The sequence below is a fragment of the Perognathus longimembris genome, chromosome 20, assembly GCF_023159225.1.
Source record: "Perognathus longimembris pacificus isolate PPM17 chromosome 20, ASM2315922v1, whole genome shotgun sequence".
NCBI classification, from domain to species: Eukaryota; Metazoa; Chordata; class Mammalia; order Rodentia; family Heteromyidae; genus Perognathus; species Perognathus longimembris.
The window spans coordinates 8,669,609-8,696,663 of record NC_063180.1 but is presented as its reverse complement, the minus strand read 5'-3'; the positions used below and the strand labels follow the sequence as shown (position 1 = coordinate 8,696,663).

The 27,055-nt window shown below is 40.2% G+C and overlaps 1 protein-coding gene across 2 annotated transcripts in view; it reads right to left on the bottom strand.

Moving 5' to 3' along the window:
- Positions 1 to 27,055, bottom strand: part of Ccdc93 (coiled-coil domain containing 93) — a 75,581-nt gene that overhangs the window by 4,674 nt on the left and 43,852 nt on the right. The window contains exons 12-22 of one of the 2 annotated variants that reach the window (XM_048330149.1): positions 18,094 to 18,210; positions 17,040 to 17,102; positions 15,877 to 15,950; positions 14,388 to 14,469; positions 12,612 to 12,683; positions 10,698 to 10,751; positions 8,890 to 8,952; positions 6,936 to 7,044; positions 3,737 to 3,819; positions 1,799 to 1,836; positions 169 to 253 (exon numbers count right to left, since the gene is read on the bottom strand). In XM_048330149.1, the coding sequence (XP_048186106.1) occupies positions 169 to 253; positions 1,799 to 1,836; positions 3,737 to 3,819; positions 6,936 to 7,044; positions 8,890 to 8,952; positions 10,698 to 10,751; positions 12,612 to 12,683; positions 14,388 to 14,469; positions 15,877 to 15,950; positions 17,040 to 17,102; positions 18,094 to 18,210 (840 nt within the window). The remainder of the gene's footprint in view (positions 1 to 168; positions 254 to 1,798; positions 1,837 to 3,736; positions 3,820 to 6,935; positions 7,045 to 8,889; positions 8,953 to 10,697; positions 10,752 to 12,611; positions 12,684 to 14,387; positions 14,470 to 15,876; positions 15,951 to 17,039; positions 17,103 to 18,093; positions 18,211 to 27,055) is intronic. The other variant, XM_048330150.1, reaches the window with a different exon arrangement.

Genomic DNA, 27,055 nt, shown 5'->3' with positions numbered 1-27,055 from the left:
CAGTCTTTGAAACTAAGGTACAGGCAGTGAAGGGGTAGGCCCTGCCCACTGCAGTCAGATGCCTGGTGGGAAGCTCTTTGGAGTGTGGTAAGGATGAACAGCAAACTCCCAAGTCCTCCCACCCACCACAGTGAAACTTGTGACACTACAGAAGATAGGTCTGCTGACCTTCATCCTGCTTTGCTTAATTCCTTCTACAATCTGTTCCATCTGCCGTAAAAACTGGTCCCGGGAAGCAGGGGATGCCATGGCTCTGAAAGAGAAACCAACAGAGGTATGACAGCACACAGAACCAAACTATGAGAAAATGGGGATACCAAGGAGTCAGCTCCGTGTCCATACTGTTGTCCCCAGAGGCAACTAGACCTTCCTTTGTAAAGTGCAGTGGCCTCATGGGGACACTTAGGTCTCAGGCAGTTAAGATTCTAAACCTCTGAGAAGGGCAGTAAAGTCATCCTGGTCTAATAATATAATATTGATCTTTATTTCCTCATTCTCCCCACAAGTTCACTAATCTGTATTTTCTTACTGTAAAATAAATTGTAGCTAAAATGACAGATGCACTGTTTAATTTATTATTATTATTATTATTATTATTATTATTATTATTTTTGCCAGTCCTGGGCCTTGGACTCAGGGCCTGAGCACTGTCATGGCTTCTTTATGTTCAAGGCTAGCACTCTGCCACTTGAGCCACAGCGCCACTTCTGGCCGTTTTCTATATATGTGGTGCTGGAGAATCGAACTCAGGGCTTCATGTATACAAGGCAAGCACTCTTGCCACTAGGCCATATTCCCAGCCCAGATGCACTGCTTAAGAGATGAACTAAATTTGGTTTTAAAAAGTGTGGATTGGGCTGGGAATGTAGCTTAGTGGCAGAGTGCCTGCCTAACATGCATGAAGCCCTGGGTTCGATTCCACAGTACCACATAAACAGAAAAAGCCAAAAGTAGTATGGAGGCTGAAGGGGTAGAACAGTAGCCTTGCACAAAAGAAGCTCAGGAACGGTACCCAGGCCTTTAGTTCAAGCCCCAGGACTGGCAAAAAAAAAAAAAGAAACAAGAAAAGGTCTGGATTGAGGGACTTTCTTCAGGATAGGTAAAGACATTCAGAGTGTTCCAACCAGGGCTGGGAAGCCTGGTCCTGTTGCTAGAGGCTTTCGAATGTGCTAACCATTCCACCTCGCTCTGCCCCTGCAGAGGGCAGGCCACTGGGAGGATTGGAGCCACACAGGACTTGGAGTTCCTCCAAAGGGTGGGCTGACAGAGCAGGGCTCTCACAGCTACCCTCACTGAACACTCTCTCCAGGTCAGGAAGGAAGATGACACTGGTTTCAGAAAAGTTACAAGATCATCAGGCACTCCCTGAATCTTCATTGTTCCAGAAAGCTAGTTGGGTTCCCCCCCCCCTTTCCATTTTGTTTTAAATTTAAAGCCTGTAATTTATTAAGACTATTCTCAATGTATCTTTTCACCTATCAGGGCTAGCAGAGGTTTGTACAACAGAAAGAAAGCCCTGGGCTGCCCAGGAGTGAGAGAGGTTGGAGGGAGCATAGGTAAGATAGCCCACCATAGACATACTTGAGGGCTGATGTGATCTGTGAGAACTTTAACACCATCACATGTTTGCAGGGACTTAAGGACAGTAGACCAGGCTCATGTGTTCCTAGCTGAAGGGGTGCAGTATAAGCATTATATTCTAGCACTGAGCCCTGCACGCACTTTCCCTGGGCATGCCATGGGCAAGGTGAGGTGCACTGAATTACAAAGTGCAGGAAGGAAGGTAGAAGGTACTTACTGTGAGAAGTTCTCATGAATTGAGTTGAGCAGGCTAATCTAGGGACATAAAACAAACTATAAGATTAACATATTAAATTAGGCTTTGAAAGCTTGCTTCCTCTCCACATATTGCTTCTGAAATGAATGTCTACCTCTTTAGGAGTAACATATTAAAGTTACTTTAACATAGATTAAAGTAACAACATGAGAAAGAAGAAAAGAGTAACATATCCTTAGTCCTTTACATTTCTGAGAGAATTAACTTCTATCTACCTAAAAGAAAACTCCTCTTCTTAAAAGGCATTACCACAGAATCGCAGAAGGAAGGCTAATAATGGGCCCTGAATACCAGCTGTGAAGATTCTATGATAAAAAATTATCTTCACAGCTATCAGCACACAGCGTCAGGGAGAAGACGGAAAACAGTTCCCATCCTATTCCTTTCCCCAGAATCTGCCTGCCAATGTGGCCAGCTGCCAGATGGCTGTGAGAGCCTCTGAGAGCATGCATCCTTCATGGCCCCATTACCATAGAAACTGCCTTACTCCCTCACAGTAAGATCCTCTATCTGCCCCAGTGATACAGTCTCAGGAAGGGCTGGGTTTGGGGCCAGAAACCTGGGTCCTCTTGTGTCTGTGTACCTACTAAACCTGTAGGCTCAGGAGTAAGGAACTTCCATACTTAGATTTTAGGTTCAAAATCTAAAATATTACAGGCATAAATGCAATTGGAACAAAATACATAATCTACATTCAAATGCAGCTTTTTTCCTTTGTTAATATAATTTGGAACAAAAAAAATCAGCATTCCACTCCCTCAATACCCCTAGTTTTCTTAAAAAAAACCAAACTGCATCAACTTTGTAAACAATGTCGAAGAAAGGGCAATGGAGCTCAAGGTGTTCTGAGAAGGGGTTGCACTATCAAGTCTTCACTTCAGAGCAGAGCTATTTCCTAGGTCTAATCCAAATCTCACCAAACATACTCATTTATTCATTTATCAAATGCCTGGGATATGCCGGTACTGTGTAAGGTCCTGGATACAGGTAAACATAAAACTTAACCCTTCTCAAGGAGTCTGTCTTATCTGATTGTACTAGATAACAAAAACACTGATGCTTTGATTTGGGTTCAGAGAGGATATAAACCTATAGTATTGTTATTACTAAAGTTCATATTTTGTTGCAACAGAAGTAGAAAAATAATAATAATAAAAATGAGGTATGTCAACCTCCAAAAAAAGGTTAGACAGGAACTAATATGTATTGAGAATCCACCATGTGCACTTTGTCTCCATCATGATTATCACCAATCCAATTCCTGAGGGTGGAAAATTGGCCAAAGTGATTCCAAATCTGTGGTCCCTCTACTCTCCTGTTCTGTTGTAAGGACCAGGTCTGTTCTCTTCATTAAAGCATAACTGCTTATTCTTCCTTAATCATTTGTCATTTGGGTGGTTCCTGAATCAGGAATAGATCGAACTTGTACAGGAAAGTGAGAAAGTGGGAGAGGTGCTAGTGTCCACATCAACTCCTTGACGCTGCTTTGAGTTCCCATTCATTTGAATTCATGCCTGTGTCTGTCACTGAGGATTAAATGGCTATTTTCCCCATGTGAGCTATAATAAGCCACACAGACTCTGCTTCATTCAGTGGGTTCCACTTATCTTGTAAAACTCAAACTAGCTCCCCCACCTGTGCTTCCCTATATTTTTTTCATGTTAGCATTCACTATATACAACAGCTATCTACTAGCTTCACTTTACCACAGAAAATGAACTCCCAAGGAACCTTACACTTCCTGGTTGATCAATCTCAACATTTGGCATACAATATGTACTCTTTCTATGTAAATGGAATGTAACCATCCCAGCTATCAAGACCATCTGAACTTCCTGAAGTCAACTATACTGTTGGTTGTTCACATGAATTATTTTGTTTTGAGAAATAAATTCTTACCTCTTTTTCCAAATAAACCTTTTTATCATCCAGGGTATTGTATAAAGTGAAGAACTGCTTGGTTTCTTTGTGTACTGCAGAAACTAAATGCAAAGAAATCAGGATATGAGTAACAGCAGAGATCCAATTGACCTAAGTTCTCTCTTCTCATGAAGCAGGTCTCAGGTCTGCCAGTCTATGTGAGGACTGAATTGCCTTGGCAGCTTCTGAAACCAATTGACCTAAGTACCCTGTTCCCATGAAGCAGGTCTCAGGTCTGCCAGGTCTATGTGGGCACTGAATTGCCTTGGCAGCTTCTCAGAACCAATTACATGAGGATAGCTATTGGCAGGACCCCAGTGGAGTCAACATTGCAAATTATTGCCATAAATGAGATGGCAAAAAACTGGGTGGGGTTGAGGATGATGTTGATGATAAACTGATATAGCTATTTTGGTGCACTTGCTTGAAAATGGTTTTGGTGTCAACATGTCCAGTGGATAAAAAGAATGTAAAACACACACACTGGAGTTTTACTACGCCACTAAGAAAAATAAAACTATGTTGTTTGCTGGAATGGAGGAAACTAAAGATGACCATGTTAAGTGAGCAAGTCAGTCCTATAAAGACAGGTACTATGTTTTCCCCCTTCTAATTTGTGCAGGACAAATGAAAGCAAAACAAAACAAAACATTGAAGTCATGAAAGTAAGAGACTTCTAGGGAAATGAAAAGGAAAGGGAATAGGTATAAGAGTGACAGATGGGTAAATATGATTAAAGGATAATATATGCATGTGTGAAACTTCTTACTATGTACAATTTAATGTATACCAATAAAATGACTTTAACTTATGAAATTTACTTTGATATATACAGATATACAATATTGTCGTAGATGGCAAAGACTAAACTTAAGGTAGAACCTATTTTCTGCTGACAGCTGTCTTTGCTGACATATACCTCTGATCATCCAAGGACTGTTTGAAAGTTCTGGCTGGTAGGTCAGCACATGGGGAATAAACTGACCTAGACTCCCTGAGGAAGGACAGAGCTTGAGCTTGAACAAGAAAGGCTATTTTGGAGGCCAAGGCTTCAAAGCCAATTTTTTTTTTTTTTGGCCAGTCCTGAGCCTTGGACTCAGGGCCTGAGCACTGTCCCTGGCTTCTTCCCGCTCAAGGCTAGCACTCTGCCACTTGAGCCACAGCGCCGCTTCTGGCCGTTTTCTGTATATGTGGTGCTGGGGAATCGAACCTAGGGCCTCATGTATCCGAGGCAGGCACTCTTGCCACTAGGCTATATCCCCAGCCCTCAAAGCCAATTTAGTGAAATTTACCTAGTGGAAATTGCAGGGCAGTGACACTCTAAACTTGGGGACTGGCTCACAAGTCAAGATGCAGACACATGAGGAGTAAGACACTAGCTGATGGGGATCACTGGATACTGACTGCATACTGATGATGTGAAACTTGTACCATGTACTAGGGATTTTGAAGCTTATCCAAGTACCAGAGAGATATTAAATAGAAAAGATTTTAGACCAAGAGTATAAAAAGATGATTAACTTGATGTTTGAGAACGATCTCTCAGCAAAAGTATAGAGGAGATTAGACATGGAGACAGGAAGAGGCTTTAGTTGCAATCCAGAGAGAAGAAACAGACCTGAAAAATACTATGAAACATAACTGGTAAGCAGCAGTGATTCAGGGAGGACTGAATGGGTCCATCATTGCTAGAGGAAGATGGGGTTTGGGTATCACAGTAATACACAAGAGGGAAGACAAGAGAGTTAGCATTTGTCTGGGGTGGGGATGGATGTAGGCTTACAGAGTCTGAGTTGGGTGTGGACGGATTTTGTCTGATAAAGTAGAAGGGATCTAGGAACATGTAACAGGAGGAGTCACGACAAGACATGGAAGTTCATTGTGTGCTTAGGGGCAGGGTGTGGACTGGTAAGGTCTCTAGGACTAGGTTCAGCTCAGGTACAGTAAGAATTTAGTAGTCAAGTGCTATAATTAGGTGAGCCAGTAAAGGACTTGGGGAAGGCACTGCAAACAAGCTAATGGTCATTTATCTGAGATAAGATGCAAGTAAGAACAGAGATGGCAGAAGAAGTAGGAGCAGAAGGACAACTTTTGCAGGACATTATGAGCCACAAAACATGGTCACTGATCAGACTGGTCCTGGAAGCCTAGGTAAATATCATGTTATATAGCAAAGTCTTTATCAGCAAGAAAGGACAAAGAGTGAGGAGTGACCTATACATGCTGGCATCATGATGCTCTATATAAAACTGGGAAGTAGAGCCAGAGTCCTGGGAAGGCCATGTGATTGGCCACAGTGAGGACTGGTTAAGAGCATGTTTCTAAGAGCTCAAATGGCTTAAAGAATCTATCTGTAGAATAAGCAATGAGAGCACCACAGTGCTGCCCCTCAAATCCTCAAACAGCATTGACTATAAAATAAAGCCCCAAATACAGTCATAATATTCAATGTACATATGTGAAAATGAAACCAGGTAACTTGAGGGGATTGGTGATGTTGGCAGAGATGGGAGTGAATGATGGAAGGGGTGACACAATGCCCAAAGTGCACTGTACATATTAACTGATATGCTGAATTGAAATTCCTTTGCAAAACTACTTAAGGATAATAATAAAAACAACAATAATAAATGAAGCAATGAGGGCTGGGAATGTGGCTTAGTGGTAGAGTGCTTGCCTAGCATGACCAAAGATCTGGGTTTGATTTCTCAGCATCACATAAACAGAAAAAGCCAGAAGTGGTGCTGTGGCTCAAGAGGTAGAGTGCTAGCCTCGAGCAAAAAGAAGCCAGGGACAGTGCTCAGGCCCCGAGTCCAAGCTCCAGGACTGGCCAAAAAAAAAAAAAAAAAATGAAGCAATGATACTTACTGGATACTATGTTAAAAATGAATTATACAACTTCTGGGTGGGGATGGGAGGGAAAAACTGGGAAAGAGCAAGGGAAGGGGTAACATTGTCCAAAAAGAAATGTACTCTTTACCTGGCAAAGTAACTGTAACCCCTCTGTACATTATCTTTATGATAATAAAAGATTTTAAAAAATAAATGATAAACAAAGCCCCTCTGGGTTGGCATTTGTGGGTTGTGCTCTGGTAACACAGCACCACACTGGTGGACAGAGCCCCTTGTCTCCTGTCTCTCCCAGTCTCAAGAGCTTATGTGTGGTGAATGCACCTACTCTGGCGGTAGAGTTCAATAAATCTCTTCTGATACTGTATTAGTTCAGCTCGGCTGGGTACTTCATCAATCTTGCGATGCAAAATTGCTATTTCTCGATTTCTTCGAGCCTAAATGCAAAAACAGGAGGAAACCACAAAGACATGAAATCTCCAGCTCAAACTGTTCTGAGAGTTAGTTCTGGCAGCCACTCACTCTTTGGATATATCTATTTAGTTAAGTACCCAGAAAGATCTTGCTGGCACTCTTGTTCATACTCCCATCCAATTTCTTCTCTTTTGTGCTTTTTCTTAGTGAACAACGCACATATCTATAGAACAGAAACTAGCATTATCCCTGACTCCCCTTTTCTCTCTTCCAGTCATTGTGCGTTCCTTCAGAGCCAGCTTCTCATTCCCCACTGCCATAGCATTTCATATATCTTGCTGCCATTAGCAGACGACCGGTTTAACTTCAGCTTTCCTCAAACTGGTCTGAAGCTGCCCTTAATAGGTTATTTCCACATAATTTCCCTTGCGTGTTGATGCTTTATGGACATTCAATTCTCAACCAGGCAGTTCCCAGAGGCTGAGTCATACCATTTACTGTTCCTGAGCTCTGACCTGCAAGGTAGAATCTGTAGGGAGCTTTCAGTCAGTTTCCAAATAGGAGGGAGTAGTGTCTTGATTTTATTTTATTCTATGTCTTATTAAAGATTAGATCAGTACAAGAATATATCTGACTCACCCAAACTTGACCCCCAATCTCAGCAAAATAATTAGGAGCCAGAAGGAGAAGCAGCAAAATCTTACAGGCCCCTGCTACCAATTGATTACTCTCATCATAGCCTGGCCTCTCCATCCCAAAGAACAGAGTCAGACTGAGTCCAAGGGCATCTTACAGCTCTTACGTTTCCATGAGCTGGATACTAGCCAAGAAAGGGGTTTAAGAGATAACAGATTGTACTATGCCATTCCATCAATTGTTAAACTCAGCTAAGTTTATTCAACTGCTCTCTGGTGCTAGTAATTAATGTCAATTGGTCCATGTTGAGGGTTATCTTGAGATCTGAAAATGAGGCCTTGCATTTGAGCTCTAAAGAAAATGTTCTCCCTTGACATTTGAGCTCTGAAGAAAATGTTTTCTCTGACACGTCTGTTTCAACATGATTTAAGTGCTTCAGATGTTTGTATACACCTTGTCTCAAAAAACTCACATAATAGGATTGACCTACTAAAAGACAAAATGGTAGAGAAAATGTGTATTTTTAGTTCCATTGGTAATAGTTGTCTGTTTTGTTTCCGTTGGTTTAAGAGATCCTTGGGAGGGAGATTTCTGCCTCCTTAGTGGACCTGAGGAATACTTCAGTGAGGTCAAACCTGAATAGTATATACAGAAGTTATTTGACCTCCAGGCACTCAAATAAACAAGAAATGATCTAGAATAAAATGTCTGCAGATGAATAAAAAAAAGAAAGGGGTTTAAAATTTTAATTTTGTCCAGTGTATATTTAGTTTCAGAGATGGTTTTAATTTTGACTCTGCATTAGTTTTAGAGCTGGGTTTAAAAGCTACTTCCCAGGACTTGATGCCACTCTTTCAAATCCCTGGTTATCAGATAGCTAGATGGCACATCTAACTAGAGAGGACAAGTACTGGAACTCGAATCCCACCTGTGGCAACTCAAATTCTGCCTCTGGGAAAGAATCTAACCTATGTGTGTTCATTTTGTTAATGGAGCACATGAAGCTTACAATATTTGCTCTCTACATGGGGTGAAGTTAAACTCAAATGAGTGAAAGACACCAATGTGTGATGCTATTACCATTTTAAATCATGACTCTCCAGATAGAAATAGGACTGTAAGCATCAGCCTCATTATCTTCTCTCTCTAGTTTTCAGACACCAAGACATTCTACTTCAGTAACTTCCTACCTAGTTAGCTGTGTCTATGGACTATTAGTCCTTGTTACTTACCTGTAGTAAACGAATCTTATAAAGCTTCTCTTTCTCCATATTATACCGTCTGTCTAGGTCTTCCTAAAAATGTGAAAAGGGCATAATTATTTGGGAATGAAAAACGTTAATTCTTTGGCGGGGTCTTTAAAAGTGTTCTATCCCATTTTCCTATCTCAATCCTTCAAATTCCTGTTCTCAAATGCCCAAGTTCAAGATCTAGGTCTTATCTCACATGAAGTACTTGGTATTTTTTATTTTGTTTAAAACTCCTTTCATCAAGGATCCAGCATGAATCCAGTGGTTCTTAAATGAAAGGCCTCAAGTTTATGTACCCTTATCATTCCATACTTAAAATCTATATTTGTTTGTTTTTGTCTTAATTTTTTTTGTGTGTGCCAGTCCTGGGGCTTGAATTCAGAGCCTGAGCACTGTCCCTGAGCTTTTTTGCTCAAGCATCACACTTTACTACCGAGCTGCAGCTCTACTTCTAGTTTTTGGCAGTTAACTGGAGATAAGTATCTCATGGACTTTCCTGCCCAGGTAGGCTTTGAATTGGGATCCTCAGACCTCAGCCTCCTGTGTAGCTACGATTACAGGCACATAGTGGTGCCTGGTTTCAAGTCTTTTTTTTTGGTCAGTTAGGAGGCTTCAACTCTGGGCCTTGGCACTGTCCCTGAGTTCTTCAGCTCAAGGCTAGTGCTCTACCATTTGAGCCACAGCACTGCTTCTGGTTTTCTGGTGGTTAACTGGAGATAAAAGTCTCACAGATTTTCTTGCCCAGGCTGGCTTTGAACCTTGATCCTCAGATCTCAGCCTCCTGAATAGCTTTCTTAACCACATCTAGCTGGTGGATAGAGAACACTTTTTTTTTTTTTAAATCATTGCAGAGAGCTCTTTTGGACAGCACTGAGATAGAGAAAGAGACTAGCCCCACACTGAACTGGTACAGTGGGAGAAATGGTTGGACAAGTTATTGACTCAGAGAAAGCTAAGAGACAGCATGATGTGTCTAAACACACACACACACACACACACACACACACACACACACACACACACAAACTAGCTTAGCTTCAGAAACCTATGTGCACTGTAGGAGTCCTGAGGCCCATTATCCTAGCTGAATAGAAAGAGGCATCCTTGAAAAAGGCCAACAGTTACAGCTTCCTTCTTTCTTCTCCCATCCTCTTTCTTTCTTCCTCCCCAGAGGTTTGTGGATATGCTGACAATACTGACTTAATTCAGAACAAAGATAGCAAATTTGAGCCTGTAAGCTAAATCCTCTAGCTTTTGGGTCAAACTTATCTCTCTGCCAATTTTTGTAAATAAAATTTTATCAGACTATAGTTTCATGCATTCATTCATATAGTGACCATGACTCCTTTATCAGGTGGGCCACCGAGCTCAACAGACTTATTATTTGGTCCTTTATAGTACAAGTTTTCTGACCTTAGTATATGGTACAGTAGAGAAAAAAAGTCTTTCCCTCCACACTACACTCTCCCCTCAGAGCCCATGGGCTGTAACAAGTACATGTGGCCAACATAGGCTTTCCCTTGCTCAGTTAAACTGATAACACAGAAGCAGAATGCCTGCACACCAAACTGGGAGAAAAACTCACTCAAATGGTGGCACTGAGGGCCTTCCCAAGAAGCTCCTGCCTCCATCTGAAGAGTAGATGTATAAAGTGACACGGTGCCCCTAAAAGCCCAGCAGATGAGGAAGCAGTTGTATAGACATTTTGGTAGGCCTGAAGGCAGTCTGCAAAGAGGAGAAAGCTGGCTGCCATGCCCTTTATGCCTGTTGTGTGGATGGCAGGTACTTACATTTTGAGTCAGCATGGAGGTCAGAGCTCCATGAGGCTCTCCACTAGAAAAGGTCTAAAAGGATGAAAATGTGGAAATCTAATCAATACCTTTCCTAGGTAAGGGAGATAGAAGTTGAGAGTATGGTTGTAGAAAGGAATTCAGGGTGGGGAAATAGCAGAGCTAAGAGGAACCTTGACACTCACCAAGCAGATCTGAAAAGAGAATAGGAAGCACATAGCCTATATATGAGACCAGTGTTTAAACTGTTCTTAAGTATCTGTCAATTGCACCCTAATGAGCTAACCTGTGACTCTCTTCAGTGTAACAATCCTTTAAAAAAATATGCTGAGGAGAAGAAATGGAACTGGGAACTCAGTGATCTGAACAAAATCAGGGGTGGCCGAGCTGATGGCTCATGCTTTGAAGGTTCCAAGCTGGAGATCACTCAAAGGCAGTCTATGTGGTGATAGTCCTAGAGCATGACTGCATTCCCGGTTCTCCTGCTCATCTATCCCAGTATCTCACAGACTGAGGAGTCATGTTGGAAGAGGCAATCTCAAAGATGCTTTTACTAGGCCTTGTGAATTAACTAAATCTGGACATTTAGTCTTCCACTCCTCATCCTACACTTTGCACATTTGACCTGAATTATTCCCTACATCAGGTACTTTATAATTACCTTGGGCTCTAATAAAGAAGAGTATAAACATCTTGTGACAAACTGACCTTAAAATAGGCAATGACATCTTAAAAAAAACTGCCAAAAACTCAGGAGACCACCTAACTTGTTTCTATTCTGCTCCAGTGGTAAAACAATAACTTTTCTGGAAGTCCTACAAAGACTAATGATCTACCAGACCATAGCTCCCAACTCTTCCTATTTAACCTGAAACCAATGCCTATACCCCTGCAGATGGCAGAAGATATATGTATGCACTCAAGTGCTGTCTTCTCATAGCTGCCATGTAATGTATCTCCTTTCTTTGCCTTTCACTGTATGTCTCTCTTTATTAGCATATGGGGGCAAATGGACTGACTTAACATGGGACTCCTAAACTTTGGACCTGGGGTCTGAAAACTTAGTTTTAATATATCCTAGAAAAATGAGCAAGGAAGTCCCTCTAAGGCTGGGGTCTTCTGTTGGGCACAGTAGTCCTACACATCTCAGAATGGTCACTGGAGAGGGCCACGCCAATGGTGGGGAACTTGGAGGGTTCTTGGTACTGATAGCTTGGAAGAATCACTCCCCTTCCTTGGAGCTCAGGTTCTCCTTCATTTATGGGCAAAAGGGGAGTTGTAGTCAATGGGTCTACAGCTATTCCAGGTCTCAAATCCTAAACACAAAGACTCTCAGGAAAAAAAAATAAACAAAAATCTCTGAATGAAGTATGACAGGAACAACAAAATCCAACAGATCCCTACAATATTATTTAGTAAGAGAAAGACATTATATTCCTGTTCTACTATATAGAAATGTTCAATGGAATTCTACTCTAGTTCTCTTGAGAACAAGTCCTTTACATGGCTGCTCTCATAGCTCTAGGATTCTAGTAGAAACTCTGCACTGTTCTCCTCCTTCATGTTCACAGTTACCTTTTGTCATTAGACAGTAGATAGGGAGAATGGATAAACTAAAGGAAACTTAAAGAACAGGCTACGCTGAGTGGGAAATGACTCAGACATTTCCTAAGTGTAGACAAAAGAGAGGTCAGAGTTGTATGATTTGGCAATTCATGTCTCTGGTTGCTTTCCACTATGGCCTTTATCCCAAAATGAAGAGACATAAAAATTCACAAGGGGAAAACAGTAGAGAGGTTCACTTATAAGGTTATGTTTAGTAAACTGGCTTTCACATAGATTGCTGGTTAATCCTGAAGAAGAAATATTTTAATGTAGTGATAATGCAGCTGCTGGTCTTGAGGATATACTTACCTTTTCATCATCTCCTGGTGCTCTTTCAGCTTTGAGGTTTTCAATTTCCTGTTGAAGCCGTGTCATCTCCTCCTTGAAGAGCAATATAAACATTTACAAAACGCCAACAAGCCAGAAATTAGATGCAAGTCTTACTTGCTCTTTTATAAGTTCATAGCAGGGCAAAAAAAAAAAAAAAACCAAAACAAACCCACACACAAAAAGAACTCCACCCCTAAAAAAACACACACACAAAAACCCAATTTGGAACTAGCTGCTCTGATGCCAAGGTAGGTGTTTTTCGGGAAGAGGGAGGCATACATGACTTCAGTCAAATGGGGCCTTCCTTTCTTTCATTTGTCAGTCCTGGGGCTTGAACTCACTCAGGGCTTGGGCATTCTCTGAGCTTTTTTGTGCTCAAGGCTAGCTCTCTACTACTTGAGCCACAGCACCACTTCTGGCTTTTTACTGGGGATAAAAGTCTCATGAACTTTTCTGCCCACGCTGGCTTTGAACCATGATCCTCAGATCTTAGCTTCTGAGTAGCTAGGATTACAGGCATGAGTCACCAATGCCTGGCCATTGGGCCTTTCTTTCTGAAGGCCTGGTGAGGTGTGCAATAATAGTTGGGAAATGACACAGTGAGTGACTTGGAGCCTGGTTCCAACAGACTCATCTGCCTCTTCTTCCCAGCCTGCCTTGGCCTTATCTACCTGCTTAGTATTCTCTCTCCACTTCACTAAGTAAGGGTCTCCTCCACTTGACATCCTCCCTACATCCCAGTAGCTTCCATGTGGGACTGATCCTTTCTCTTCCTAAGCCATAAAACTAGCTGGGCCTCACTTCCAGCCTCCAACTGTAACACTCTTATGAGACTGAAAGTTCCCAGATGGCAGGAGCTTGACCTTATGAATGAGACAGGCAGACGTCCCAGGCTTTCAAGGGCACCTCTGGCTTTGTATGATGCCTAATTTTTAAAATATTATTTTATATAAATATGAAGAGGCACTTAGGCATTGCACTTTTGTGTTTCTCTCCTAAGAGAATTCTCTTTTGGTCTCATTGTGCATGAGTATCTAGAATCTTGTATAATTTGTCATATCCCAGTGTATTTTAGATCTAATTTCTGCATATCAGAGAGAACATGGGCCATTTGTCTCTCTGAGTTTGGCTTACTTCTTCATATTTATATAAAATAATACATATACCAAAAACAAACTCCAAGATATAGAAACAAGAGACCTCTTTTTTTCTTTCTGTTTATAAAGTTTTTAATGATTCTGTCCTCTTTACCTTATATATGATGCATTCAAATGCATATCTTTGGAAGGTCAGGGGAGGGTACAGAACTCAAGTGAAAAGAGGTGAAAAAGTGCAGGAGTGGAGCTCACTGGACACTGATAAAAGTGTACTACACAACTCATGGATGGAGACGGAGGGAGCGACTGGGAGAGAATGAGGGAACAGAAGACCCTGTACTCATTACCTGGCTCTTGTAGTTGTAAACCATCTGTAAATAACCTCTATAACAAAGTAAATTATTGAAAAAAAAGAACCCTTTCCTCTCGAGACATTTGTAAATTAGATGATATTCTTGGCTTATACTCTCCATTTGGAGTTCTGGCACATGATTATTGTCTCACTCCCTCTGCTATCTCTCTCGAGTCTGGCATACAACTGCTTGAAAAGTCTGCTTTTTAGACTGCACTAGACAGCATGCCCCAATAGCACAGGGGAGGGAAACCAAGAGCTTTACAAAAGTCCTGGTTTGTTTGCCAACACCAAAAAGACACTTACCCGGCAATGTGCTTTAAACTCCTGTTCCTGACTTTTCAGATTTTCATTCATGGCTACAAGTGCTCTCAGGTTCTGCAGAATACTGAGGAGAAAAGACCAAACACTGATGTATAGTAGGTCATTATGACTTCTTGAATTACAGCTGAAACCAGGGACCAGCTAAAAAGGACTGCCTTTTAATTTCCTTTGTCTCCCCAAGAGGTGTCTAATGTGTTCTCTACAAATGGTAATGATTTTCATTCAACTGACATTATTATTCATTTGTATGCCTTAGACCATCAGGGATCCAAACAAACATTACATTATACATCTCAGAATTAAAATATCAACTGTGGAAACATCAATGAGTTTCAATAGTACTGGATATATTTAATGATGCCAATTATTCATCTGTACTCAGGGAATACACAGTATTGAAAACCATTTTTAATATTCTTTCTGAAAGGAAAACATACTGCTTCAGGCCATAACAACAGCACTGGCCTAAAAATAAAATTGTCAGATGTCTGACAGCACTATCCTCCATTATCACAAAAGAAAGGTTTTAATCACAGGGCCAAGTAGTCTGAAGGTACTTCCTGCTACCAGTGTCCATCATTCTGGGAATGTTTATGACTTCACAATCAAGTATGCCACACACACCTGGGAGATTTTACTACCCAAACAGTCAAATTGAAAGGGGCAAATGGTCAGTGCTGCTGCTCCTTTGACCACAGTTAATTTTACCAGGGGAAGAGGCCCAACTGCAGCTTGGTCTGGACCCAAAAAACTCCTCTAAGGAGATGGGGATGAATTTCTGTGCTGGTAACAATAGAGAGCTCCAGGGAGGAGGAAGGAGCAGGGACAGGAACAAGAGGAATGCTTTTCCCCACATGCCTTTGCATACTGTAAAATTATTATTGTTTTAGTTATTTTGTGTTGTGTTGGGTTTTTTTTCCAGTCCTGGGCCTTGGACTCAGGGCCTGAGCACTGTCCCTGGCTTCTTTATGCTCAAGGCTAGCACTCTGCCACTTGAGCCACAGTGCCACTTCTGGCCATTTTCTGTATATGTGGTGTTGGGGAATTGAACCCAGGGCTTCATGTATATGAGGCAAGCACTCTTACCACTAGGCTATATCCCCAGCCCCTTGTTTTACTTATTTTTAAATATTTACTTTGCAGCACTGCGGTTTGAACTTAGGACTTTGCACTTGCTAGGCAGGCATTCTAGCCCTGCACCATGCACCTAGCCCATATAACTGTTCTATAAAATAGAAAAACAAAAACCACGCTGCTCTGATGGAAGGGAACTGGGAGGAAAGGTAGGTAACTCAGTGCAGAGCAAGCAGATCAGTAAGTATCCAAGCATCAGTCACTCATTCTGGATAGATGACTTTAACCCAGAATGGGGCCAGAATATATGACCTCCTAGCTCTGTCCCCTGCTTAAAACAATTAGGCTACTAGATCCTGGCAAAATAACCTACTTCCCATCTGCTGAAACCTCTTACCTTGGATCAGCTTTTGCTTCTATCTTCTCTAGAGCTGCCTGCTCTTTGTCCAGTTTCTCACTGTGACTGTTTAACTGCAAGAGAGAATGGGGCATCCTTGTTGGGACCTAGGAGCAGAAAGGAGAAAGTGCTCCCAATTTCCTTCCTCCTGGCTTACATCTAGACTTTCAGTAAATGGCCGAGCCCACCAGATTTGGCATTACATTGAGAAGAGATGGGTGAGAGAAATGAGATGGCAGGGAAAGCAGTATGAAAAGGTCAAAATCAGACACTTCTAGACATAGTCTGATGCTCACAGAAATCTTGGCTATGGCTTCAAATCATAGCAGTGAACAGATGGAAAGCCAAAAGGAATGCCAAGAACAGATGTCTTTTGGTAGCAAGAGAGAAAGAGTTGCAAAAGAGAAAGAGAGAGATAGAGACAGAGATAGAGACAGATGGATTTATATCTCAAAATAAGACTGTCACAGCAGAATTAAAACTTTTTAGCCCCTTGAATAATTCTGCCTGTTTTTTTCTTTCTGATGCATGAAGGACACTTTAAAGAAACCCAGATTTTGCTACATAGAGTGCACTATAAGACCGAAAATGTTACTCCTATTTAAAACAGAAAGTAAATTAGCTCTTTTACAATCTACTATCTACTGCTAGGAAAAAAAAAAAGTGGTGCTCTAGAAGTATCTGTTCCTTGCCTGGTTTCCTTAGCTAGCAATCAGAAGTGGAAGATGAGCCATACTAGAAACTGGGTTACATGAGTCAAATGCTCCCCCCACCCTGTACTCTCCTTTGATACCCTTGCTACCACACCACCCAAGAATTCAGAGTTTGAGCTTTTATACAGCCTGCTGCTTGAAAATCAGGTGTCATTCCTATGAGAGACCTTGCAACACCTTTTCTGTGCTCTTTCCCTCAGGGAGTTCCTCATCTCAGCCCACAACCATCTCTCCTGTCAAGGCACCTGATGGCTCAGTACATGGCTGCATGCAAAGCTGACAGCATAGGGTCAAATAGCATCATGTAATGCCCCATGTCCTCAAATGGCATGAACTCTGAAGACAGGAACACATCTCCTCCAGGAACAAGTGAAACTCAGTGTTCTAGCAGCAACACTAGTCAGAAGGAATTCTTGACAGTGGGCCATGGAGAAAGGAGGATCTGCTTACCTCTGCTAGTGTTTTCTTCATTTCATTGTATTTGGATTGTAGATTGGTATGATTTGTTTGTAGCTATAAATGAAAGACAAAAGATACTTACTCTCATTTGACCTTTATCATTAGAAATGGGATGCATATGTATCCCAATCTTACAGAAAAGTACATTCATGACTCCAGGGTTAAAATGCAGATGTACTGAGTTTTCTATAGCTAACTAACCTGCCTGCAGCCTACATGCTTTATTTCAGCACTAAAGTTTCTAACAGAGTATGAGGAGTGGGTAAATATCAGATAGAAGAAAGGGTTCAAGACTTCAACTCTCAGGGGCTGGGGATATGGCCTAGTGGCAAGAGTGCTTGCCTTGTATACATGAGGCCCTGGGTTCGATTCCCCAGCACCACATATACAGAAAACGGCCAGAAGTGGCGCTGTGGCTCAAGTGGCAGAGCACTAGCCTTGAGCGGGAAGAAGCCAGGGACAGTGCTCAGGCCCTGAGTCCAAGGCCCAGGACTGGCCAAAAAAAAAAAAAAAAAAGACTTCAACTCTCAGACAAATAAAATAAATTATCTTTACTGCTCAGTTACTTAATCAGAAACTTACATCTTATTCTTTCTGTTGTTTCCAACTGGCCCAACTACATAGCCAGGAATGATTACAAACTGTTGGGTTGGCCATCTTTAGGAACATTAATAGGGGCTGAGTGGGATGGTTTACATCTATAATTCCAGCTATTCAGAGGTAAAGATTAACCTCAAGAATAGCAGTTTCAGGCCAGTCTGGGCAAAAAGTTAAGAAAACCTCATCTGGACAAATAAACCAGGAGTGGTAGTTCATGCTCATGATCCCAGTTATGAAAGCAGTCATAGGTAGGAAAATCTTAGGCAGCAATAAAGTTGGCTCTCAGCAAAAATGTAAGATCCTACCCTTAAAATAATTAAAGCAAGACAGGGCTTAGGAATATGGCTGAAGTGGCAGAGTACCTGCCTAGAACATATAAGACCACAAGGTCAAACCCAACCAAAACCAAAGCAAGCCAAAAAATGATTAACGTAAGAACACTAACTTCTTCCAGATGTTTGGTCTTCTGCAGAATCTGCTTGTTCAAGGAAATGACTTTCCGATGATGTAGCTGGGAGCTTCCTAATTTTTCTGGGCTTTCTTCAGCTGACAGCTCAGATTGCTGTGGGAGAAAGCCCAAAGCACTTAATTAATTCACTTCGGGTCACATGATCCATCCCTAGACAGTCTGGATGAAGCACTACCGGGCAGACAGTCACTAAGCCAGGGCTAGTACTTCTTCAGAACCACAGTCCAGAGAGATTCTGACAAAATGACTAAAGTTCCCGTCAACAAAATCTGAATTTTTGACATGGAAAACAAGAGTAAAAATATAGGGCCATGGGTGAAGATGAAGCTCAAGTGACAGTGTACCTGCTGCTGACTAAGCAAACCAAGCTGGAGGTTCTGAGTTCAGACCCTAAAACCACAAAAAAATAAAAAAAACAGAACAGTAATAAACCACCAGGTCACATGGCTGTGGTTATGCTGGTAAAAAGGCATCATTCTAGAGTCTTAAGTAGGGGAATAACAAGGTCATAGTGCTATCCTCATTAGACCATTCTGGAGTCATTGAGACAAAGATGAACTGATTCACTTTTTATCAAGTATTATAAGTAACCACTACAATGTATAAGCACTTCAAAGCACTTACAATGAAACCAAGTCCCCTAACTTATTTTCTCCTATAATTCCTTATTTCTGTTTCTCTAGTGTTAAAAGAGGATCAATCTGAAAGGAATTAAAGTTGCTGAGAGGCCAGGTAGAAGACTTTTGAAACAGTATTTAAGTGAAGAGGAGATGAAGCAGGGCTGAATAGGACATCTATAAAGACTTCCAGGACTGGGTGAGGAGAAGAAGAAATGAGGCAACATTTGGAGAGAAAATGGCCATTGCTAAGTAATAGCCGGCCTGGTATGAAAACAAACATTTGCTTTGAGAAACCCTGAAAAAAAAAAAGTCTACCTTATATAAAGGGTTATTAGAAATGGCTTTGTTAAACTGCCAACTATCTCTCACAAAATTTCCTTTTCTACTAAAAGAAGCCCCAATTCCAACCTGATTTTGAGTTTAAGCCCAAATGCAACCAACTGTATGGCTGACTTGAATTTTCCTGCATGTTTTCCTAGTGATTATAGGCTTGCAAATCTGGAAGATATATCCCTGGGGAAAAGAGATGGGAAGTGAGAAGGAGGAGAAACTGCATGGTCATAACCATCATTTATTTTAGTTAAGGATTTCTATGAATAATTCAATAGCATTATTAACGGATGATGAGTTTGCCTGCTTAGTAAGTCTGGAAGTGGGAAACAACCAGCTGAACATGTTGCATTAAGCAGTAAGAAACCTCATTTTCTATCCTGTGGGCATATTGGTTACAATGGAAATAGAAAACATACACATTTGGTATCACGACATAGCTAGCCTTGAAACCTGAAACTTTGAAAAAACTCCCAACTAATGTATTTTAGCCAGTCAGATTTCTAGAAAATGGAATTAATTTTTTAAATTACTTTTTGATACATCAGACACTAATACCCTTATGTCTAGGAAAGAAGTTGTTTTTGAAAATTATTTTGGAGCAGAAGGAAAGTGGGAGGAGGAAATATCATCCTCCCTACTTCTACATTACTTTCCAGGCTCAAGTATCAATTAACTAACCGTATCTTCTCCATCTGGACTAAATCACTCTAAACTATGTCATTAATTTGGCCACTTTTGTACATTACATCCTTAATAGCTTTGTTCTTATTTCACAGGGCTACATGGCTATGGAGATGTTGATAACATACAGGCAACAGGGCACCATTTGAGGGAAAGTAAGGAAGTAATAAGATTGGTTTAAATATCCAACTTGACACTGATTTCCTCAGCATTTTTTAGGAAGTAAAAATGTTGAGAACTACTACTTTAAGGGGCCTGGCTCACTGCAGAATTTATTCATTGACTGGAAATATAATAATCTACCCACTGTCTGGGACAGATAATGGGGCAGGCCCACTAAGAGGTGGTGTTTCATTTCATAATACTGAGAGAGGAAAGACTTTGATCTTACTCTCCTACTATCACTTATTCAGAGGACCATCCAAATATAGAGAAAATGTTTTCATTACACAGAAGAAATCCTTTCTAAATCCCTAAAATGTTGGTATCATAAGATACCCTCTAAGAAATAAAGGCTTTCAAAATACTTTCAATACTAAGTAACATATTCATTCACTGTGGAGCCTCTTAAATTTGCAGTACAAAGCATTAATGCACATTAAGACCAGAATACTCAGTACCATTTCCATCTTAAAGTGACTAATATGCACATGTATAGGACAATTATAAATATAAACTTGTAAGTTCCTATATTTTCCTTGGGTGGAGCCATGGTGCCATAGGAAGCTGATTTGTGTAACAAGTTTTGAAACAGATAAAATAATTTATTCCAAACCTGAAGTGAAGAAAGTTCTCAATCTAGTTATTAGAAAGCTGAAGATTCTATTATTTAAACTTATGTTTTATTTAGTAGTCTAATCTTTTTTCAAATATCCTCCTTAAAGCCAAGAGAGCTCAGACTGAAGAAAGAAGTAGGTCCTTCCAGCAGTAAAGCTCATCCAACAGTATGTTCACCAATAGTCACAATGGAAAAGAAAGCCAAAGATAATCATATTGCATCCTGAACCACAGCAAAGCTAGGTAGATAGGGAAGAGGTGTCTTCTGAACCCTCAACAGTAAAGTTAAATCTGAGTGCATCTTAACTGTCTATTTGCAAAATGCAACAGAAAAAGCCAACCATCAGAAAGCCAACCATCTACAAATACATACTTTGTACTTACACTGGAGCATGGGCTCAAGTGCTAATCTAATTTTATCCAACAATTTCGGGTTAAGGACATGTTTTCAAAACCACAATGTGGATTAAGATGAATTCTGATGCAGATTCAATGTTTCCTAATATTTGAAAGAAAGTCACAACTTCTGTTCTTAGAGAGAATAGATTAAACGTCATTCAATAGTATTACTCCTGTTCCAAATGGTAAATATGCCCAAGAGAAATCACAAATGACTACATTAACTAAAATGATATAATTTCACAATTAAAAAAGACCTGAAAGGTTACCAATATATTAACTTTTTTGTCAATGCCGGAGATCAAACCCAGTGTCTACTACTGAGTTGCATCCCTAGAACTAGATCCAGAGCTTCTCTTTCATTCCCTTCCTCTACCAAAGGTCACTGAGCTGGTAATAAAAGGATTACTATCGCCTAAAGTGCCATAGTTCGTTATATGGATCAAAGGAACTTCAGTGTGTGGCATCTTCACCAATCTTTAATTGAAAATAGGTTAAAGGATTAAATACAATATTTTTAATTTTTTCTAAACTTAAGAGCTAGCACGAATGTTATATAATTTTGTTCAATCAAAGTGCCTCCTCCACCTACCCCTGGAGGTATTGCTAATCTTAAACTTTGATTTTTATGATCTAGTAACAACTATCCCACATAAATCTTGACACTGGTGTATGGGTAAAAAATACACAATGAATCTGGGTGCTGGTAGCTCACATCTATAATTGCAGCTACTCAGGAAGCTAAGATCGAAGGACTGAAGTTTGAAGCCAGCCTGGGCAGGAAAGCTCATAAGACTCTTATCTCCAATTAACCAGCAAAAAAACCCAGAAGTGGAGCTCAAGTCGTAGAGTGCTAAGCCTTGAGTGAAAAAGCTTAGCAACAGTGCCCAGGCCCTGAGTTCAAGTCCCATGACAGACATTAAAAAAAAACACAACACCAAAACCCACAGTAAGACCTTGTAACAATAGCCCCATGTTATCCTCCAATTTAAATTCATATACTACCTGGGTGGTCCAATTAAACTTTTAAGTCAGGACTACATGCAAAATATGCTTGGAAGTAGCAAAAACAGACCCTCCCTGGAAAAACAGACTTTTCAACTCTAGGTCTAAAAGAATTTCAGCAATGGGGGATATATGGTGAATTCAAAGTGAAAACTCAAAAGCATGAAAGAAGTCAATGCATCACATCCCCAAACCAGTGAGAACAACAGAATGAGTGCCAAACACACATGAAACAATTGTAGTTATCTTTATCCACAGCTCCTACACCTTGCTTTCTATAAGAAGTTGGTATGTTTCAAAATGGTGGCTGCTATTTTCTGGACATCATAGCTCATACATGACCTTTAAAAATATTGCAGTCTGAGCAATGCAGAATGATAGCACAGGGCCATCTATTTTTCCTTCATACATTGTCCTACTAATGGAACCAATTATAAAAATACACCTTTCAATATTCCTGACTCCCACAAATGAAATTGTATGAATCATAGAGACTCATATTTATGCAGCCTTGGTAACTCTGGGGTTTGCTCTGAACTCCATGGTAAGCAACAAAGTAACCATGCTTAGGATGCAATGAACCTTTAAGAGGTATGAATGAAATCTGGCAAACTGCCTACTGGCAATCTAGATCTTCTGAAATTAAACAGTTTAAGTTTTCTAGTGATGCTCTATGTGATGCTCAATCCAACAAGGCTAATGTATTTTTCTGTACGCTGATGAAAACCTGGAAATTTACAATTTGTATGTACAGGTTGAAAGAATGCACTAGGTTAACAACTCATCAGCTAAGACCATTCTCATTGTCATTAGTACTAATTTCAGTTACTGTGTTATATCACAAAGAAGTCAGGAAACCTGGAACAGACTGGAAAAGCAAACTTACCTAGCATTATTCTCTACAGATTTACAGGGTTTCTTCCTCTCAGTTCTGATTAACTTTGACTCTTCCCACCTTCCATGGCTTAGTTCAACTAAACTTTTTCAGACCTTATTATGTGTGGGGCATAGAGGTAAGCAACCAGAAAGTGAAAGAAGAAAAGATCTCAACACTGCATCTTCACAGACTCCTGAGGCAAAATGAAATAAAAGCAGTAACCCTCCACATTCTTCTCAATGTTTGGGTTGTGCCACCCATGAAAACGAGTTTGTGAGTAGTGCCATGCAGGAGATGTCAGGGGTGGATCTCCTGAACACCACAGAAGAGCCTATTTTATTTTAGGAAGGGGACTCACCCTAAATAGCTCCACTAGGAGAGTGCTGTGCATTAGGAAGTAGGGAAAAAAATAGGAAAGACAGAATTGTGTTCTTCCAGACAGATTTAGACATGACTGTAATACCTGTGACAGAAGGTGAAGAAATGCCATCCAGAGTGATGAAGCTTAGAACTTTACCCAATATCTCATCTTCCTGATCTCAATCTGGGTTTTACTACCTGTGCCATGAGCAGAAGGTTCCTGGAAGAGAAATTCTCTGTGTATTGCCTGCCAATTCAACTCTCCAGGACAGATACTAGCAGGCAGCAAAACTGGATTGTGAGCAGGGTGCTAGTGGCTCATATCTAATCCTAGCTACTCAGAAGGTTGAGATCTGAGGATAATTTATGGTTTGAAGCCAGCCTGGTCAAGAAAGTCTGTGAGACTCTTGTCTCCAATTAACCACTAGAAAACTAAAACCAGAACTGTGGCTCAAAGTGTTCAGGAACTTTGCATTGTCTGAAGATGACAGGCAGAGGTACCTGGCTGCTTTATTATAAAAGTGTTCTTGAGCTGGAACCTGTATGATTTCTAATATGCTTATTTATCTGTCACCTTACCTTATCTTGAAAATCAGGTTGTTGTTTTTTTTTATTGTGTTGTCATTCATTGGGGCTTGAACTCAGCACCAGGGTGCTGTCCCTGAGCTTTTGTACTCGAGGCTAGCAATCTACCACTTTGAGCCACAGTTCTGGTTTTAGTTTTCCACTTAACTGGAGATTAATATATGACTCAAGTCCTCCCTTATGATTCACTACACCAATACAGGAAGGTACTACAAGACTGAATAGTTTGAGGTCAGATGTCCAATGCAGTGACACAGGAAAAGGAAAAGAAGGTGAGGAGAGGGTGGAGGACCATAACCAGCTGTTGAGCACTGGCATGCTGGAGGGCCAGTGGGCATATGGCTAAAGAGTTAAGTGGTTCAAAATACATGTTTTTCATAACTGAAAAAGTTCACCTGAGATTTCATTGTCACATTACCATTTGTTTGGTGTTTTTTCCCAAGTTGTTGATGTGCTGAGTGGCTAGATACAATCTATATCATCCACTGCATCAAATATATTTCATCTTTATCTTAAATTAGTTAAGCTATGGTAAATTGTTACAAAACTTACAGATGGAGATCCAGTATTATGGATTACGCATTTCTTTTGCCTATCACAATTGAACAAATTGCTTGCTGTAAGTTTGATCTTCAAGTAAGGGAAAGTTTCAAAGTAAAGCTATTTTACTGAGTCAGAGATATATGCCAGCTTCATAAAGGTCATCCCACACTGAGAAGAAAGAAGTTCATCAGACAAAGAACAATGATCATATCAACAGAAGATACCCAAGGTAAAACTTCAAATTTCTGCATGAAGGAAAGGCATACATTGTATACACAGAATCCTATCATTTGTCTTCAGCAGCCTCAAAAAAAAAATAAATAAAAGATTGCTTGGGAGCACATTTTCTTAGGAAAAAAACTTCTTTAGAAGTTAATGTTAAAATAGGCATAAATGTAAAGCTATGCAATATATAAAAGACATCCCCACCTTATGGTCAAGAGACAAATTTTTTTTTTGTCCATCTATATTACAACTTGAAAATCATGAAGGTATGAGGTAGTGTAGTTACTTGTATTACATGCTGGCTATTAAAAGTAATGCTAAATTTTAAGCAGTATTACACTTGGCCAATTATCAGATGTTATTAAAACAAACCATTAATACTAATTTGTTTCAGTTATGAAAAACATCTATTTTGAACTTGTAAATATTTTAAATGCTTTATTAAGGTATGTGATAAACTATTCCTTGAAACCTGTTGGAGAGAATGAAATTGAAAGCCATAATGGCAAAAAGATGTCATCCTGATTATAAAATATATAACATTGATGTTTTTGTACCTTTCATAATATTTTGTAACTGCAATAAAACCACTAAACATATATCCATGTCTGATTAAAATCATGTTTCATGAAAATGACACTTTCATAGTATTTAATTTACATGTTTCCTAATCTGCATATCAAATGTATCAAAACTATTAGATGATGATAAGTTGTCACTTAAATAAAATTTTCCTAAATTGCTAAACAACAACAACAAAAAAGAGTTAAGTGGAAGAACTGAAAGGACAGTATTCGCTGATGGCAGCATCCTAAGGTGGAGTAAAAATTATCCGCTATCACAGGCTATTCTCCAGAGGAGATTTTCTTCCTTTCGTGTTTTCAAATGTGCATCTTTGGGCTATTCCCAAGTTCTAATTACCTCCTAAGATTCTCATCTACTTCCCAAGATCGAACTTCAAAACACCGTAGAGGTTCGGACTAACCCGGAGAACAGTCCTCAGAATCAAAAGGTCAGATAAGTACTGGTGCCAGGACTTCTTAATTACCAAACAGGAACATTTCCAAAACCTACAAAGAACAAAATTCTCTCCACAAATAAGCTCCTTCATGACCTAAAATAAATTTTACTTTGGAAATAAGATCATGGTACTAGGCTAGGATGCTATACTTTGAGGAGCTTGTGAGCACATTATCATGTGTTGTTCTGCAGTAGCAGGAAAGGTCACTTTGATACCCCAGACAGAAGCTTCCACAGCTTTCAGTAATCTATGTGTATGATTCTAAGTGTCCAGGCTCCATTATTTTCCCTACTACTTGTTTATGTGATCTGTTCCCTGTAAGGCAGACAGTTGGATGGTTAGTAGAGACTGAAGTGGCACAGTCATTGCAAAGCCTGGGAGGCAGAATGATAGACAGCAGAGGCTGTACCTACTCTACCTAGCTAAGAAGACAGGTTTCAAAAGTACACAGTCCTACTGAGCACTGGTGGCTTGCACTTATCCTAGCTACTGAAGAGGCTGAGATCTGAGGATCATGGTACAAAGCCAGCACAGGCAGTAAAGTCTGTAAGACTCCCATCTCCATTTAACTACCAAAAAACCTAGAAGTGGAGCTGTGGCTCAAGTGATAGAGAACCAGCCTTGTACAACAAAGCTCATAGAAGGTACCCAGGTTTTGAGTTCAAGCCTTAGGACCTTTTCACACATACATACATACACAAACCTGAAACTTACTAGCTACATAGTACTGGACAAATGATTCCACCTCTATAGTTTCTTCTAGAAAAGTGGCTATATCATATATTTATTTACTGATCACTGGCACTGGTGGCCAGAAAGAGAGGCTCTGAGGTAACAAAGAGTAAACCACATTCCAAACCCACATTAACAGGGTGTTTCAACTGCACATGAAAGTATAAAGATGGAGGCAGCAGAGGGTTACAAGGAAGAATCAACATCAGAAAGCACAATGCAATTTTATCGAACACATTCTGGGGGAGAGTATTGCACTCTGGAGACAAAGGGAGATGAAACTTCTTGGCCCAGAGCCTCTGGACATTCATGAATTATAAATCTGGAAGTGTCTTCAACATTCCTCTTCCCTGCTGTTTTATAGGTACCACATTAAATTGAGTTACACATATCAGAGACTGGCTTAGAAACACATGGATTATTTATCATGTACTGTTAGAAGAACTTGTGAATTTTACAAATGAAAGAGGAGTCTGCACATGTTTTCTACCTCATTTTTATAGCCAATGCCTGTGGATTTTGCAAACACTTGTTCCAGAGAGGTTACACAATTTGTTCCTTGGTTCTAAAATATTTTTTTCACACTTTATCTATACTCCCAAAATTATCGTGTCCCTTTTCTTTCTAAGAAAAAAAGTACATGCTGGTGAAAATCTTGCTTGGGTTTTTAAGTTTCTTAAGCATTCTTCCATTTCATTTCTACTTCCACTACTTCTGTTTTGTTTCTGAAATGTGAAGGCAAGAGTAGCAACTATAGGTGAAATGCAAGTGCCTAATTTC